We start from the raw sequence: 19,001 nt of genomic DNA, 5'->3' as shown, positions 1-19,001 counted from the left end.
AAAAAATTAGGTCCAATTTCCCCTCTTTAATATGTAAAGCCTAAATTAATTCATGTGTGTATGTGTATGTACACACATACAGAGAACAGATAAAAGTTAAGAAGCAATTTTCTGACTATTTTTGAGGTATTATGCAAACAAAGCAATAAACTGTCCTGACACACCACTATATTTTTCAAAGGAAAAGTAAATGACTTCTTTTCCCAAAAATTTAATTTCACTATTGTTTCCTCAGACTAAACAATCATCTTCCAACTGTGAAATACATTCTAGACAGGAAAAGCACTGCACTTAAAATCCTACGTAATCCATATTGTTACCATGAAGTTGAACAGCTGATCAATATTAAAAGCAGTACAAATAAGCAAGAAAAATAATACCACTGAGTAAGAAAATAGTATTTTATTTTAAATCCTGGTAGCTAAGATGACCCCATTTATATTTATTAGTGGTTTCTCTATTAGTAGAGTGATTATTATAACTCTTTTGGACAGATGTCTCAAAATGAGAGAAGAATCCTGATAATTACAACAATGGCCATAAGGTCAAACCCCAGTCTTGGATGTTCAGGAAAATATTTGATTGAAAGGAAAGCCTTATGGAGGCCCTAAGGGGAAAATTACTTATAAAGGGTATCTACTTCCCCTCTTCTCTGGATAAGGCAAGTTGTGACTACACCTATCCCAGGGGAGGGATAAACAAGATAGGAGAAGGGGATAAGTGCAAAACAGAGCTGGTTAATTGCTTCCTTCCTCTTGAGGCAGGCTAAAAAACTATCTGTCCTTCTATTACTGGGAAGGGCACCTGTCTCTCACAACCAAATTTATGATTTCTTAGAATATCATCTTAACTCTAAGGGTATTCAGGCACAGACATGTTCAAGTATTCAATTTAAAACAAATATCCACTTCAGATTTAAACCTATTACTGAGCTCATATTCTAAAGATACAATCTCAGAATAACAAATCTCAAATGCTAATTTAAGAGAAAGATGGAAAACTACAGATTAGAATGTGTTAGAAACCTACTCCTTCTTAAAAAGTGTTTAAGAATGTCATATTACAAGTTTATATAAGGAAAAGATTATTCAAACCTTTGCCATACACACACAAAAGAAAAATTCCTTTAAAGCCCTTTGAAATACTTCACAAGAGCATATAAATAAGAAAAAAAAAACTGTAAAGGTTATCTTAAACACGAATCAAATTCCCATTTAAAAAAGTAAGTTCCATTGAAAACTCAAATGCTTATATATATTGATAATTAAGCTCTAGTGCAATAAAGTACAAAAGAAAAAAATCGTAAGAGACAAAATTTTGCCTTATAGTTATTATCCGGTCTCCTGTCTTGTCTTTCTGCTTATCAATATCTATGTGTGCACCAGTGAACTCCCGAATAGCATTAATGTTACAGCCTCCTCTTCCAATCACTCTGGATATCACAGTTGATGGAACAGACACTTTCTTTGACCTGTTTAACAGTTGCAAAAATAAATTAAGATAAATCATAATTATCAGTGGTTGTAATTAAAATAAGAATTATTACTAAAATATGTTTCTGTAAATGCAGAATATTGTTGAATAAGCCTCTTCTACCTACTCTCACTCTAAGTGATAAAAGGCAACTAAGAGCCACAGAAAAGAGAAAGAGAGAGAGTGAGCTTTACCACAGCTTCTCATCTCATTACCAAAAACTTTGCTTTTTTGACTTTCGTCCTTCATTAATATCTGTGACGCACATACATGTAGATATACGCTGTGTTGATGCAAATACTAATGGCAAATAAAAGACAGGGGTTCCTGCCTACATATACTGACTATGTAGAAACCAAGTAAGAAAACTACAACACGATGTTGTAAGAGCTCTAATAGGGTATCATAAAGACACATTGGTTGGGGCATCTAATCTACCCCAAGGAGTCAAGAAAGGCTTCTTGTGGGTACCTTTGGGTGTTTGACTCATATTCTTGTTTTTATTCCCTAATATATAACTGAAAGGATGATACTAAAAATTCATTGTTGCCCTGCATTCTTCTAGAGTCATTAAAATGATTATCCACAAATATGGAAACTTGCTAAGGGACGTTTAGTTGTGTGAGGAAAGAGAAAAGCCTGCTGGAATTCCAAAAAAGCAAAACCCACCTAACACCTACAAAATTACATTACAATTTTAAACATTCAGATTCAGGAAAGGTAGATATAAATTTCTGACAAGTCTAAATTAAAGAATACTTCTAAAAGAAAAACAGTATAACTCTCAATAAAAAGAAGGAGCCAACTGTGCTTCAATGAATAAGTAAATTATTTATTTAGAATAGATTAAATATGAAATTATACGTTTTTTAAATGGTAAGGTATGATCCCTGCCCTTTTGTATACATAACTAAGTTACTTGATAATTCCTTTTTCCCTAAAGAACATAATAATCAGTCAGTGATCATTATTTTAAGTTAGTTAAGAATTTGCTTGCATACTACAATATAAAATACATGCAGGAAAACTGAATTCTCTTATTTTTGTACAGAAAGTATTCTGATGTTGTGATTTCAGTTAGTTCAAAAGAATGTGTGTGAGACAGAGAAAGAGATAAAGATAGAGATGGGGGTTGAGGGGAAGTGTTGGCCCAAAATAAGATAAAAAATGTACAGTACATCTTGAGATTAACAGTAATAAGCTTGGTTCACTACAGATTTTGTTTTAAAACAATCAAAAGTTTAATTTTTTTGATGGAATTTCTGGAGAGTTCCTTAAAATAGGTTATCAAAGATTTATAATGGATCACATCCTTTCTAGGTCTGTGGTATCTTACCACCTTTTAGTTTCTGGGATGTTGTTTTACTTTTTAATACATATTATTAAAAATTCCAAGCAAAATATTTTAGTCCTAAAACCCCTGAAATAAAGGTATCCTATGATTTGAAGAATAGTTTAAAACCAATACTTAATTCATTCTCCAAATATTTACAGGTATGCAGTAGATACTACATAGTGGGCTCTGAGGTTACAAAGCCGAACAAGACAATCTATCACCTTGAATAAATTAGCTCACTACCAAATACCAATACCTATGGGGGTCAAGCAGACACCACAATGATCTAACTTTTTATGTAAAATTTCTCAATTTTAAAAGTGTTAACATACACTTTTTTTTCCATCTAAAATATAGTATAGGTCGTCTCTGTTGGCCAGATGCAGCCTTGGGCCACCAGTTTGTTTGCAACCTCTGGAAGAGTTAGGGGAATTTAACTGTAAGGTAAACTATGCTTCATTGTGAAATAGAGCACATATAAAAATGAGAAAAACAATAAAAGAAATAATCAGTCACCTTCTTACAACTTCTTTCCATCCTTCTTCCCTCTTTTGTCCACGCTTAGGACTTGCTACTGTTAATTTCCCATTTGGAGAGGAAAGGGGAGATGGACCAGATTTTGTGCAAGTGGAAAGAGAATTACTGGTCACTTCACTGATAGTCTCTGACAATCTTTAACAGGGAGGAAAAACACATTAAATATAGAAGAGATGTAGAATTTTTAATGATAAAGGCAATCTACTACATGATTATATTCTTTATTTTAAGAATACTATGATGAATAAATGAGAAATTTATTTTTCACTTTTCAATACTTAGCATAATATGAAGGGCCAATTTTAAGAAGATATTATCTAGAGGTCAAATTTAGCAGAACTGAAATACAATAATAATCCCTGAGAAACCATAATTAATACTTTTCATGGGTTAAGTTTAACAACCAAAATGAAGAAATTACAAATTCTTTTTTTTTTTTTGTGGTACACGGGCCTCTCACTGTTGTGCCCTCTCCCACTGCGGAGCACAGGCTCCGGACGCGCAGGCTCAGTGGCCATGGCTCACAGGCCCAGCCGCTCTGCGGCATGTGGGATCTTCCCGGACCGGGGCACGAACCCGTGTCCCCTGCATTGGCAGGCAGACTCTCAACCACTGTGCCACCAGGGAAGCCCTACAGTAATTCTTTAATTCAAATGAAATCATGCCTTCTTTAGAACAAAGACAAACCCTTATTTTGTCAGTTGTTCATCTGCCTGCTTTACTAAACAATTCAGCAAGAAAGTGTTTCATAATGATACTATAAATCATGAAAATGAAAATTGGAACTAACTTTATTGAAGCCTTGCCAGAAACAGATTTTCTCTCCTCCTTTGGAAATGTAACCAGAACTGATGGCTGCTTCTTGCTGGTCACAGTGGTGGTGACCATAGCAGGTGAATGATTGTCACTCTTTCGGCTGCTGTTGCTGTTACTACTTTCATCACTGCAACTGGAAATTCTCATGTTATCACTGTCTCCACTCTCGCTGGTACTGCTGCTCTTGGACTCTCCATTCACCTTCTCTGGCTGACTGTATGAGATTGGTAGTGGATCATCAAATATAATTTGAACATTTTCTGGAGTAATTTTATTTTTCCTGTTTTTCCTCTTTGAACTGGTTGTAGTTATGGTATTGTTTCTTTTACCATGGGAACCTGCCAAAGTGGTCCAGGTTGCAGATATACCTATGGTAGTAGTGGTTGTGGCACTTGGAGGCTCTGTCAAGACTTCAGGTTCATCTGTAGAAGTAGCAATACTGAATTAGCAAGTTCTAGTGTTCTTCGCATATATTTAGATTTAAGCACTCGACAAAAATAAATGCTGAATTTACTTTACTACTACTATTAGATATAAAGTTATCAGTCATTCCAGCATTCACTGGTAATGAGATGGATATGATTGATCTATTCTCTCTGTCCCTAAGTTCTAAACAACGCATAGTAGGCAGTTATAAAAAATATTTTGGGGACACTTTGGGAAATATGAATATGTACCGTATATTACATATTATTACATAATTATTAAATTTCTTAAGTGTAATAATGTTATTGTGGTTATGTAAAATAATGTTCTTTTTCTGGGAAACACTGCTCAAGTATTTAGGGGTAATTTCGTATGAGGTGTACAACATATATAAGACTATTCAAAAAAAGAGAGAGGAAAAAAGATAAACAAATGTGCCAAAATGTTATATGAATCTAGGTGACTCACAGGCGTTCATTATACTAATCCTTAAACTTTTCTGTAGTTTGAAATTTTTCAAAATAAAAGGCTGGAGGAGGGGGAAATTAACACACACACACAGCATAAATATTTGGTGGTTTAATGACAATGGTCCTTTCTAACAATATCCTCATCTCAAATAATTTTTTATTTAGAACCTAGTTAAAAATAATTCCCTCATTTAAGAAAAATCTGAATATGGTCTTGGCTGTAGATGAAATTATGGAATTACTGTTAATTTTTTAAGGTATTATAAATGGTATTGCAATTATGTAAGCAAATGTCATTCCTTGGATGTGTGCTGATGTTTTATAGGTGCAATGTCAGATGTCTGCAATTTACTTTCAGATGGCTTAGGAAAAAACTATGTATGTATATTTAGAGAAAAAGATAAAGCAAATATAGTAAAATGTTTATTTTTAAATTAGGTGAAGGGTATTTCAGGTGTTTGTTTCATTATTCTTTCAACTTGTGTGTAGGTTTGAAATTCTTTATAATAAAAAGCTGGGAAGAAGTCAAAAAATGAAAATAGCATATGAATACTTTAGGCCTTAATAACGTAGAGATCTTTTTTCACCTTAAGTTACTGATATTTAAGGAAATATAATTTTGAGTAGAATGTATTACATGAAACAAATTAGATGGTTTAGAGAAAATACCTTCAACTTTATGCTTTTCTTTTTCTTGAGCAGCTTGGAGTTCAAAGTTTTCTTTATTTTTGGCTTCAATCTCTTCTAGTTTTCTTCTTTGTTCTTCTTTTTTCTTTCTTCTCTTCTCCTTTCTCTTTTCTCTTTTTGCAGCCAAAGCCAGCCTCCGGCTTTCTTCCCTTAACTGTTAAAGAATCAATAAAACAGAATTATAACACTGGAATTTACCTTGGAAAAAAGTTGTCACATAATGTCATTTTATCATTAAGGGTACTGGGATACCATACAATTCAAAGTCATCTTAGTTCAATTCATTGTTTGATCAAGATCATACTCAAATCACTGTAAAGAGAAAATAATATTTTTAAATGTCAAGATCAAATTAATGATAAAGACAACCTAATTTCAAAATGGATGAATGATAAAGATATACATAACTTCATAATCACTATGGAAATATAAATTAAAATAACAAGCTACCATGTTTTGTTCATTAATTTGGGAAAATTAAAAAAGATATCAGCTAGCAAAAGTTTGGGAAAATGAATTCCTCCCTACACTGCTGTCAGTTTATACTGACATTAACATTTTTAGAAAGGTAATTTGAAAGCCTCCTATGAAAATTACAAAGTGCTTATCCTAAGAATATATTCTATAAAATGACTACCTCTAGTGGAAAAATATAGGCTTAATACTTTCCATTGCAAAGTTGATTACAATACTAGTAAATGGAAGCTAGGTAAATCCATGGGGTGGGGAGAAGTTAACAACAGTATATATTCACAGAATACTAGGCAGCCATTAAAAGTTATAAATGTATACCTGGGAAAATGTTCACAATTTACATTTGCTAGGAAAAAAAAGGCAAATTGCAAACCAATGATCTCATTTGGTGTGGGAGGGGGGGGCGGTGCTTTATGTGAATCTATCCAGGATACAAATCAAAGGTTTACTAGTGATTACCTCTAGAGCATGGGCTTGGACAAGAAGTAGCAGAAAGATGGTGACTTTCAATTTTACTTTATATAACTGTACATTGTTTCTATTTGTTAAACTGGATACATATTACTTTCACAGTCAAAAAAACTAGGAAAAAGTTTTAAAGTCCAATAACATCTCTTAATAAGCTATTTTAACTATTAAATTTTCCTCTTTGGCTCATAAAATGGTAAAATCATCTACAAACTCTTTTGTTTGCATGTTCTCTAAATGACATTTTCAAAGTACATATTCCTTGATATAATCTAGCTTTCTATACATTTTATGTATATTTTAAATATGTGTCAAAACAATGATACTTAGTTTATGGAAAATGTCACAATATCCTAACTACTGAAAGCAGCCCTTAAAGACAAACTTATAAGCCAAATCAGACTTACTTTTCTTGAGAAAAAGTCTGACTTTTTAAGTCTCTAGCTTTTGCTAGACACCCCTCCTCCCTTTTGAAATAATCCTTGTTGGGTGACTAAAAGGTCTTGCCCACCTTGAAAGTTTTCACACCCTGGGGCAATGCACCATAATTACATTCTCTTGGGTAAGAGATATGACTTTTGTTTCCGAAAAGGTAAATAATTAAGGAGAATCTATAGAACACCAGATACTTTCTCAAGCAGATGGATTTTAGGAAAGAACACAAATGGAAACTGGAGATATAAAAATTGTCTGCATAGTACCTACCCCCTAGAAATTTTTGCTGGTCTTCCAGAAGTACCCAAGTTTCCTCTGAAGACCAGTAAGGGAGGAGCTTTTGACCTTTCCAAAGGACTGAGAAGAAAACAGTAATTGGTGACCTTCACACCCTAGTTCACTACAAGGAAGGAGTACTACCTGACTGGTGAGTTTGAAAGAAGGAACTGAGCATGTATGACTCAGCTCATTCAGCCTTGCTTTAATGTAGCTAAGCTGCCTGTCCTCAGGATCCCTATACTTTCTACATCTCTGCCTGAGCTCCAGTGAGGGAGGCCTGGGGTTGATCTGTTTTGCTGACTTTCAAGAAATAAATAGCTAAGTGTAAAGGGAAGAGAAGGAGTAGAAAGGGGGGTGAAGGGTGTGCCAAAGAAACATTTTCAAAGCAACTGTGGCTACAGATAGATACTAAGCCTCTCCAATTTAGAATCAGGAATAATAAAACTGATATTTCATCTATATTACATCTGTATGGAAAAAAAGCCAGGAAATAGATTTGGGGGGATAAAAATAACAAGTGAGGTTTAAGACTTTTGGCTCGGCCAGATGAATTATTAATTTTGCTTGATTTTTAAAATGTGTCCAGTGGTAAGAAATAATTGTGATTGGTATTCAAGAGGGGGGAAGAACTTTTAAAAATAGAAAAACTAGGGCTTCCCTGGTGGCACAGTGGTTGAGAGTCCACCTGCTGATGCAGGGGACACAGGTTCGTGTCCTGGTCTGGGAGGATCCCACATGCCGCGGAGCGGCTGGGCCCGTGAGCCACGGCCGCTGAGCCTGCGCGTCCAGAGCCTGTGCTCCGCAACGGGAGAGGCCACAACAGTGAGAGGCCCGCGTACCACAAAAAAAAAAAAAAAAAAAAGGAAGACCAAATGAGACTTTTAGAAAGGCATATATCAGGCAGAAGATGACAATCAGGAGAAAGCAGCTTCAATGGGAGAAGAGTTTCATAAAGGAAGGCAAATCAACACTGGTAAGTATCACAAAGTATCAGTAAGGACACAAGTATGAGATGTCTAATCTTATTCTGGATTTGGCAATAAGATGCCATTGGTGACCTCTGCCATAGTTAGTTCACTGAATTAGTGGAGAAGTAAGCAGCAAATGGTCCTGGATGGAGAATTACAAAGAAAAGTAAAAAAAAAGAAAAAAGAAAAGTAGAGTCAACAAGACATAGATTATTCCCTTAAAATATTTAGATAAGGAAACAAAATACTAAATTTGTGGTAAGGTTTCATTAGGATAGTTAACTTCATGAAGTTGTAGAAAGAGGGTAGGAGTTAATGAAATAGCAGGCACTAAAGTATGGGAGAGGTGGTAATAACTGATACAAGATCCGAAGGCGAAAAGATGAAAACAGAGTATTTAAACCATGAGACTCGAGTAAGTCTGGAGGTGCAGGTAAACAGGGTTAGAAATTCAGCCTACATTCTATATTTTCTCACAAGGTACATGCCCTAGACCTCATTTCACTTACCGGGGAACTGCTACATGTTTGTGAGCATATGTGGGGGAGGGTAGAGGTTTTGAAGAAAAGAGTCAAATTGCAGAATAAATAACCTCATTGTGGAAAAGGAAAGAAAGGGCACTAGTCCAACTGATTTTTTCTTTTGTCTGCAGGATCTTAGTTCCCCAACCCAGGCCCCAGCAGTAGCGAAAACACTGAGTCCTAATCACTGGACTGCCAGGGAATTCCCTAACTGGTGATTTCTAATTATAGATTCAGGAAACAAATTGATGTTTGAGAGTTAAGCTTTTTAAGATGAGAATTTAAGGATTCAGGGAAAGGCAGTCCAGACTAAAGAAATACCATGTGCAAATCTGTTTTTTTCTTTTTTTGGCCGCACCTCGAGCCACGTGGGATCTTAGCTCCCTGACCAGAGATAGAACCCACACCCCCTGCATTGGAAGTGCGGAGTCTTAACCACTGGACCGCCAGGGAAGTCCCCCATGTGCATATTTGGATACAGTTATGTGAATGAGATATGTGAGGAGTAGAAAACCATAGTGAGTGATGAGCCTAGAGAAGACAGGAAGAGCCAAATGTTTTAAATTTCCCATGCAGACAATGAAGACTGAAAGATTTCGAGTAGGGAGTAAAGGCAATCATATCTGTGTATCAGAAACTATGGGAACTGGAAAAGTTACACTGGAATAAAGAAGGATTAAACTGAAGGCAAAAGATGACAGAGGCAAAGGTATTTATTTATAGACAGACTGTTAAGAAGCCTACTGCAATACTTCAGGTGAGAAGTGATAATTTAGGAGAGGATGGAACAGAAGACATAAAGAGACTGCCAAAGCTCAATTAAAGGTCATGATGATGATACTGATACCATTAATATTTAGGGGGTTAATATGTGCCAGATACTGGATTAAGTTAATTTACTACACTAACTTATTTGATGGATATAGAGAATGCGGAGCAAAGATAATTGAGAATCTGAAAACTACATCAAGATTTCAATTATTTCTGAATTCAGTAGTGGTATCAATAACAGAAAAAGAGGTCAAGGAGTACAGGGGAAGGGAAGGGCAGGATCCAGCAAAATTTTTTTGATAACTATGTACTAAGCATGGTTCTAGTCTCTTAGGACTAAGCAGAAGACAAAATATCCCTGCCCTCATGAAGCTTATGAAGCTTACATTTAGTTGCTGGGGGAGGCACACAGACAGCAAACGTAATACATTATACAGTTTTTTAAAAAGGTGTTAAGTACAATGTAAAACAGGAATACTGGAGCAGAGGAAGAGAAGTGTGTATATGGGGACATATAGGGGAACATGAAGGTGAAGTTTAAATAAACATTTAAAAGATTTGAAGTATAGCAGGCAAAGAGAACAGTCAGTATATAAGCTGTATGTTCAGGTAGGCCTGGAATGTTTAAGTAGGTCAGTCTGGTTGAGAATAATAGAAAATGACTTTCAGAGAACATATCAGGAGACTTCATCACCTAAGGTCCCACGGGGCATTTTAAAGACTTTTTATCTTTTACTCTGAGGGAAATGGCACTGTAGGGTTTTGAGCAAAAGAGTGATTTGATTTAACTGATATATAGGATCACTCTAAGTGTTAAATAGAGAACAGACGGCAGAGCAATGATGGAATCAGGGAGACCAGTTAAATGACTACTGAGGAAATACAGGTAAAAGATGATATTAATGACTTGAATCAGGGTGAGAAGTGATAAATAGTGACTAGGATCCTTGATATAGTTCTAAGGCAAAGGTAACTAGATTTTCCAACACAATGGAGGACAGAGAGAAACCAAGCATGATATCGATATCTTTAGCCTGAGCAAATTACAAGACAGAGTTGTGGGTTTGGAGTGGGCAAAGATCAGGAGTTCACATTTGAACGTAAGTATGAGATGTCTAATTAAGTATCCAAAAGGACATGTTGAGTAGCTAGCTAGATATAAGAGACTGGAATGTAGGGAAGAGGTTTGGACTAAAGATATAAATTTGGGATCAGCTAGTATATATTTAAAGGTAAGAAGCAGGATGAGATGACCAGTGGATAAAGAAGATCATGTAATAAGCTAAATGACTTGCCAACTAAGAGGAGAGAAGAGGAGGAACTAGAGATACAGAAGGAACATTCAGAAAGATAAGAGAAAAACCAAGACTGTGTAGTGTAATGAAGGCCAGATAAATAGAGTATGTCAGGTGTTATTAGGCTTAGTAAGATAAGGATAGAGAAGTAATCACTGGATTTAGCTAGTGAGAGTCCCCAAAGACCGTAAAGGCATAGTTTTGGTGGAGCTGTAGGAGTGAGAGCCTGGTAGGAGTAAATTCAAGACAAAAAAGAATTGGAATACCCAAAATAGACAAGTTTTGCTGCAAATGGGAGCAGAAATGGGCTTGTAGCTGAAAATGGGGGGGCGGGGAGGTACGTGTTGGAAAAATCAGAAGTTTTTTTTAAGATTGGACAAAGAAGCTTATATGATGATGAGGATGATCCAGGAGAGGGGGGAAAATGATATAGAAGAAAAGAAAACCGCCACAACAATGTTTTTGTTTTTTTTTTTTTTTTGCGGTACGCAGGCCTCTCATCGCTGCGGCCTCTCCCATTGCGGAGCACAGGCTCCGGACGTGCAGGCTCAGCGGCCATGGCTCACAGGCCCAGCCGCTCCGCGGCATGTGGGATCTTCCCGGACCAGGGCACGAACCTGTGTCCCCAGCATCGGCAGGCGGACTCTCAACCACTGCGCCACCAGGGAAGCCCCAAAACAATGTTTTTGAGTAAGGGATGGCAGACAGAAAATATGATGTAGTTCACAAATGGAGGGATTGGTTACAACAAGTTTATCTAGTAATTGGTAGGAAATATATGGGTACAGGGCTTGGTGGGTTGGGGAGATGGGGTAGGGGAAGTCTCTGGCAGTTTTCTTCTGGTGCTTCAGTTTTCTTACTGAAGTAGCATGCAAGGTCATCAGAGGTTGAAGAAGAGGATGTACCAGAAGTCGCAGGATAAAGGAGAAAGAACTAATGGTCTAGGAGAGTGGGAGAGTAAATTAAACTAGGGAAATATATAGTATGACTACTGGGAGGCATTAAAGGGTTCACTGTCACACAATTAAAGTAAAATTAGTCATCAAGGTTGAATGCTTTTTTTCCTTAGACACCTTTAATTACTAGGCTTCAATAAAGAAAAAGGAGAAAGAAAAGAGTAAGGCCAGTGAAGGGTGGTACGATAAATGGATCTTACAATTTATTGGTAGACAGAATGTTTTTAGGCTTGCTGGAGGTAGAATTCTAGAGGGAGTAAAGCTGAAAAGACATGAGGTGATAATCAGAGAATGAAATGTATGAAACTGAGATTGTGAGGTGGGCATATTAATAGCTTCAGTGGTGGCAAAAAACCCAACTGAAAACATCTATTAGGAATATTTTAAAAATATACTGTACATAGCTCCCTAAAAGATTATGAAAGTTTACAAAGAGAAAAAACAGTAAGTGATAAAGTAGAGGGGTAAAACATTAAAAATGCAGACCAATAATACCCACTATGGATTCTAACAGCCCAAAACATAACCTAGTTGTTCATGTCCTAAGAGAACAAGAAATTAACTGCCAGAGTATTCCACAGTTAGACCAGATGAACTGCTCTAGAGCATGGACTCTTCCACATAGTGTTTGCTGCATAAGGATAAGGGAATCTGGTAAATATAATGAGCAGTATTCTCAGCAGCAATTTTTATAAACCTATTAACCAACATTTTCAAATTAGAAAGGTTGATCAAAGGAGCATTTTTACACAAGTTACCCATGCAGAACATCCAAGTTAAACCAGACAAGACCACTCCAATGATATTTCTAAATCAGAAATGGTGGAGCCAGAATGTACTGAGCCTCAAAAGGCAAAACGGTGTATTTTTCCAGATGTAAATCATACATTAAAAATAGTGAACCAAACCCTAACACATCTCAATCTGATAATTTTTCAAATAGAAATAGAAAGGGGCTGGAGTTCAGGAAAGAACAGTCTCGTCCACAGTCTAGAATTCTATCTATGTACCATCCCCATTCAAAACTGTTTATAAAGTATCAGTCCATGCAGAAGAATTTGCATCTAATTAATTTTTGATTAACAATTAATACTGGAAAATAGGGCTTCCCTGGTGGCGCAGTGGTTGAGAGTCTGCCTGCTGATGCAGGGGACACGGGTTCGTGCCGCGGTCCGGGAGGATCCCACATGCCGCGGAGCAGCTGGGCCTGTGAGCCATGGCCGCTGAGCCTGCGCGTCCAGAGCCTGTGCTCCGCAACGGGAGAGGCCACAACAGTGAGAGGCCCACGTACCGAAAAAGAAAAAAAAAAAAAACTGGAAAATATGCAATGACATTGAAAGAAATTCCTTTTGAATTGCTTTAAATCTGAGGCTCTGAAAGCATGACCATCTAGGTTAAGAAAGACTGGCAAGAATTCAAGGAAAAAACACTTATGTATTGCTGATGGTAGTAGGAAAATATTCTGAAAGTATCAAATTTAAAATATACTGACCTAAGTGAAGAAACTTACTCCATAAAAATAAAAGCACCAAAATATAAAGAAACATGTATAATGATGTTTATTGCAACATTATTTGTAGTGACAAAACTGGAAACAAACCTACTATGGAGTATATTATGCAGTTATAAATCACTATCAGTTGACAATATTCTTCACTTATTGAGAGAGGGAAAAGCAAGTATTAGAGTAATATGTTCGCATGATTCTAATTTTTAAAAAGTACAGTTTTCATATACATGGATATTTATTTGTTCAACAAATGTTTACTAACATGCCAGGCACCATTTTGTAGTTCATACAATCTAGTGGTAGAGAGAGACAAACAAGCTAACTAAGTAAAATACAGTATTTAGAATATTAGAACATGAAAATAAAGAAGGGAAGAAGAGTAGGAAGAATGTGAAAGGGAGACTAAAATATGAGGCAAGTGAAGTGACATTCAAGGCAGAAGGCATAGCAAGAGCAAAAAGGATGGTCATTATGGATAGAGCAAAGTGACCAAGAGAAAGTAGTAAAATAAGATCAGACAGGAGTAAGAAGTGGTGTGAGTGGGCAGAACATGTAAGGTCTTTAAAGGTTTTAAAGGTCAGAAGTGAGGACTTTTAGTTAATCACCATACCAGGTTTTGAACTTCAGTTACCTTACAATGATGGCGTATGCTGTTCTTTTAGTTATCTTTGCATAGTTCACAGTTTAAACTGAACACATTATTGTAATAAAGAAAAAAGAAAATAAATCATTGAAGACATGCACAATAGGACATTCCTAAAAGCTGCTTCTTGACTTTGATCCACAGGTATGCAGTAAATCTCTAAATGTATTTCATGTAACATATAAACAACAAAGGTATGAAACAATTAAAGATTTTATTTAAAAACAGATATCTATGTCTCAGCTATAGAAAGGATGTCTTCTAAGATTTATAAAAATGCAAAAAGAAACAATATTATGAAATAAATTAGCGATTCTAACATATAAAAATGAGAGAGTAATGCAAAAACAGGATATTATAATATTATAAGGAGAAAGCACTAAAATGTAGGTTGACTTCAATTAAGGGAGGAGAGGAAAGCAGGGAATTTAGAATTAAAAAAAGTGGATTTAAATCTTAGCCTAGCTTCAGCAAGTTACTTAACTTCCATAGATTCAGTTTCTCCATCTGTAATATGAGGGTAATAATATTTCTTACAGAGAAGACTCAAATAATACATATTCTGTCATACAACTTGGCCCTATTATATCGCCTGGTATTTAGTGAACATTAAATAAATATTTGATGAAACTGAATATTAAAAATAGGTATAGTTACAATAATTATAACCATATCTGTTCTCAATGTGTTCAATTAAAACTTCAAAGTGGCCAAAAAATCTAATTTTCATTTGATCAGAATCTAAACTAGAAAGTTTTTAAAATGAAGAACCTCTGGGGCTTCCCTGGTGGCGCAGTGGTTGAGAGTCCGCCTGCCGATGCGGGGGACACTGGTTCGTGCCCCAGTCTGGGAAGATCCCACATGCCGCGGAGTGGCTGGGCCCGTGGCCATGGCCGCTGAGCCTGCGTGTCCGGAGCCTGTGCTCCGCAACGGGAGAGGCCACAACAGTGAGAGGCCCGCGTACCGGGAAAAAAAAAAAAAAAAAAAAGAACCTCTGATTTTAAATATATTTTTCAGAATACTGTATTTTCACATTGACTTTAGAACAAAATGTTTAAAATAATTCATACTTTCTTTATGTGAGATGAAATATATAGCTTAACAAAGTCAGTAAGTCTAATTAAAAAGAATGGACTTGACTCAAATGAAAAATGTTATATATACAATTGACCTGTGAACAACACTGTGCAGGCCCACTTTATGCGGATTCTTTAAAATGAATAAGTACTACAGTACTACATAATCTGTGGTTGGTTGAAATCCAGGGACTTGAAACTGAAGATATGGAGGGCCCAAGTATAAAGTTACACATTGCTTTTCAACTGCATGGGGGGGGGGTGCCCCAGCCCCCACTATCACTGCATATCCTTTATAAATCCAAAAAGTATATGTTAAATTTCATAGCATTTTTAACCTTTTTAAAAAAGATGAAATATGGCAGAATATATATTCCATAATATTCAATACCAACCAATTCTTTTCCTACTATTACATTATAGAGTACAGTTATTGATAGGAACAGAGAGTAAAGAAGCAGCTATGGGACTGCCCAAACTGTACATTGTTTGGAGTGTTTTTCTCCCCATGGGAATAAATGGGAATGATACTGTAGTGTGCCTGAAAGAGAAAAATACAAGAGAAATCATCCATTTAAAAAGGTACACATTAAAGGGCAGGAAAGGAATAAAGAGGAATAAAGACACAGACGTAGAGAATGGACTTGAGAACACGGGGAGGGGGAAAGGTAAGCTGGGACGAAATGAGAGAGTGGCATGGACTTATATATACTACCAAATGTAAAATAGATAGCTAGTGGGAAGCAGTCGCATAGCACAGGGAGATCAGCTCCGTTGCTTTGTGACCACCTAGAGGGGTGGGATAGGGAGGGTGGGAGGGAGATACAAGAGGGAGGAGATATGGGGATATATGTATATGTATCGCTGATTCACTTTGTTATAAAGCAGAAACTAACACACTATTGTAAAGCAATTCTACTCTAATAAAGATGTTAAAAAAATAATAGATATACAATACATTTCATGCATTTAAATCGTACAATTTTATAAAAATAAAATAAAATAAAAAGGTGCGCATTAAACATTCCATCAACTGGTCGTATTTCACTAGTTGGTCATGGCTTGGTAGTGTATGCCTTCCTAGTGTATTTGGTACTTCTGATAAATCCGTTGGCAACAAATTACAAGGTCTAGGATCAATGAAGTACAGAGTTGGATGGGGATTAAGAGAACATTAGTTGAGATAATTGAGCATTAGAGGCTAGGTTCCCTGACTTGCAGATCAATGCAATTCCTACAATAATTTTGTTAATTCGATTATAAAGAAAACTATTTTAATGATATAATGATGTTTAAAATACTCATAATCCTCTCCACTATCTGAGCCAAACTTGGAGAGAAAAATCATGTACATAATTTAAAGCAAAACCAAACCAAAACAAAAAACCACAGATTACAAATTAGGAGGAAGAGAAGCTGAAAGGAAAAAAGTAGGTATTTTTCATATGTAAAGGTTACCATTACCTTTTCCAAGTCTAACTCCTCTAATAAAATGCTGGCATTTTTGTTTGCTTCAGCAGCCTGTCTATCTTTGGCTTGTACTATCGACTCCATACAAAGGTGGCACTTCTTCAGCATCTCCTAAAACGAAAAATTAAGATGTTTCCAGACTCAAAAAATTAACATTTAGAGAGATTCCTGAAAACATGAAAATATTAATTAAGGTACTTGAATGAACATAAGCAATAAAGATCAGTAGTAAGGCAAAAAAAGAATGCAAATAAAAACATAATTTAAATGGTATATTTTTAAAAATACGTTAGCAAAGAGCCTCTATTGTTCTTCAAAATAATATCCATTTGACTGGTACTAAAATTATTTACTCCTGTTATTTAAATATAAGAAATCATACTATAAATAGAGCTGCAATAATCTGTCAGCTGGTTAATGGGCTAAAGGAAAAGGTCAACATCAACAAAAAAAAATAGGTTTAAAACAATTTAAAATACTTATTTGGCAAGAACTGTTCTCAAATATTTAAGCTTTGTTGCTATAACTTCTTGTGCTGGAATCATTCATAAAAAGCATGTATTTATAGACATCTCAGTGATTTCATTCTTAGAACATACAGTTTTTGACAGGAAAGGGATATTTCCCTATTAAGACAAAAGCTTTATTTTAAATCTCTGCCCCCCTTCCATAAGGGGTATCTAGGAACATTAATTGTCATAAATGAATCTAGAGGCAGGCAAGACAGTGGATTAGCTATGTTAAATAAAACTTATGGGAAAAAGCTGTTCACTATCATGTGATAACTGCTGAGAAAATTAAAGACATTTTTAGATTTTCAGAGGCATGTCTTAGGATTTTATTCAAATATTTTGATCTCAATTAGAATTCTAAAGGGATTTATTTTTCCTTACTTTCCCTGCAAAAATCCTAGCAAATTCATTCTTAAACTGACAGTTACTCCAACTTTTATATTATGTTGAACATGTTAAGAGTTTTCTTGACCATAATTAAAAGTACTGTGTTAATTTTTGTTTAGGTATTAAAAAAATCCACTGACTTGTTCCTCTCAGAAGAGATATCTGTCTGAATAGATTACAGCACTAATGAATAGTAACAATAATTTGCTTTAGATTGTTTAGTATTTACATTAAAATTAAATTAGCTTAAGTACTATTTAAAAAGATAAAGTAATTCTAAAACAGAAAATGTTTTATTACTTCATGAGGTAAGTAAATCATCTGAAGAGATTCTTAAATATCATACTTCATTCCCAAATCCTAGATAAATGAAAAGTGCTATGTACCACACATTATTGTTCAAACTAAGACTTTTTTTATCTTAGTGTGGAATATACATATATATGAAAAGCCAAATGGGATCCCAAGCTCATATAATGGGGATGAATTTAATCAGTATATTACCTTATCAGTGATCGTTGCTATGTATCTCATACATTCAGAATCTGATGGAAACTGATTGACTTCTTTGACTAAGTAGCGCACCACCTTCACATGACCCTAAAAAATAGATATCAGTGTCAGACTGAAAACAGACTCTATCAGGATTCAGTAAATCTAGTCTGTCTTAACTAAGATTCCATTAACATTAGTGCCACAAAATAAAGACTTAAATTGGGTATTATTCGCACTGTAAATGAAAAAGAGACAGGCTTCGGTTCTAATAAGTTAGATAAATCTACATTGTTCATTTTCATCCTACCCTCCAAAAAAAAAAAAAATACAGAATAACCTGACCTAAAATTCTAAACCATTCTGAATTTAAAAAAACAATAAAGTCAGTATGAAGAAATGCAGGATATGTGTGAAAGAAAAGAAAAACCTCATCTTTTTTTTCCTAGCTAATTCATTAGAACTGAGTATCGTGTTTCAATTTTAAGCATTAAAAGAGTAGAAATAACAATTTTGATCTTTCTTTGAGATAAAAACTGAATGCATAGCACTATACTAGGTAGTGCAAAAGAAATAACATACACTTTCCTAAGGCTTGAGCGATGATTATATTATTCACTGTAACACAGTTCACTAAGTTCAAAATCTTTAGACCAGTCTTCAAGAGGCTTTCTACTTTCTCTAATCCACACTATTACTGACACAACACATATAAACGGATGAATAAACATCTGTTTATATTTAGTACATTTCCTCTATTGCATTTATTTCTTCCTTCTCATCTGCATCCTTTTGAACTATCCCTATCTTTTAATGAATAGCTTAAATGCCATTTGCACCTTTCCTTGATATCTCACCAACACTTCTACAGTATTTAAACTATTTATATGGGACAACTCATACAGTTACCTGACTTTGTGTGTGGATCCCTGATTATTACATTTTGTACAAAAAGCAACAGTTGGAATCTGTACAATGTAATATGCCAACAATTACAGT

At 35.4% G+C, this 19,001-nt stretch overlaps 1 protein-coding gene across 9 annotated transcripts in view; it reads right to left on the bottom strand.

Moving 5' to 3' along the window:
• ANKRD17 (ankyrin repeat domain 17) overlaps positions 1–19,001 on the bottom strand; it is a 161,249-nt gene that overhangs the window by 25,051 nt on the left and 117,197 nt on the right. For all 9 annotated transcript variants that reach the window (XM_060012396.1, XM_060012400.1, XM_060012397.1 and 6 more), the window contains 6 exons: positions 18,015–18,110; positions 16,606–16,722; positions 5,728–5,899; positions 4,137–4,584; positions 3,326–3,481; positions 1,322–1,471 (listed from right to left, as the gene is read on the bottom strand). In XM_060012396.1, coding sequence (XP_059868379.1) covers positions 1,322–1,471; positions 3,326–3,481; positions 4,137–4,584; positions 5,728–5,899; positions 16,606–16,722; positions 18,015–18,110 — 1,139 coding nt within the window. The remainder of the gene's footprint in view (positions 1–1,321; positions 1,472–3,325; positions 3,482–4,136; positions 4,585–5,727; positions 5,900–16,605; positions 16,723–18,014; positions 18,111–19,001) is intronic.

Source organism: Delphinus delphis, chromosome 5 (genome assembly GCF_949987515.2).
Source record: "Delphinus delphis chromosome 5, mDelDel1.2, whole genome shotgun sequence".
In the NCBI taxonomy this organism is placed as follows: Eukaryota; Metazoa; Chordata; class Mammalia; order Artiodactyla; family Delphinidae; genus Delphinus; species Delphinus delphis.
This window is presented reverse-complemented; position numbering and strand designations above follow the sequence as displayed.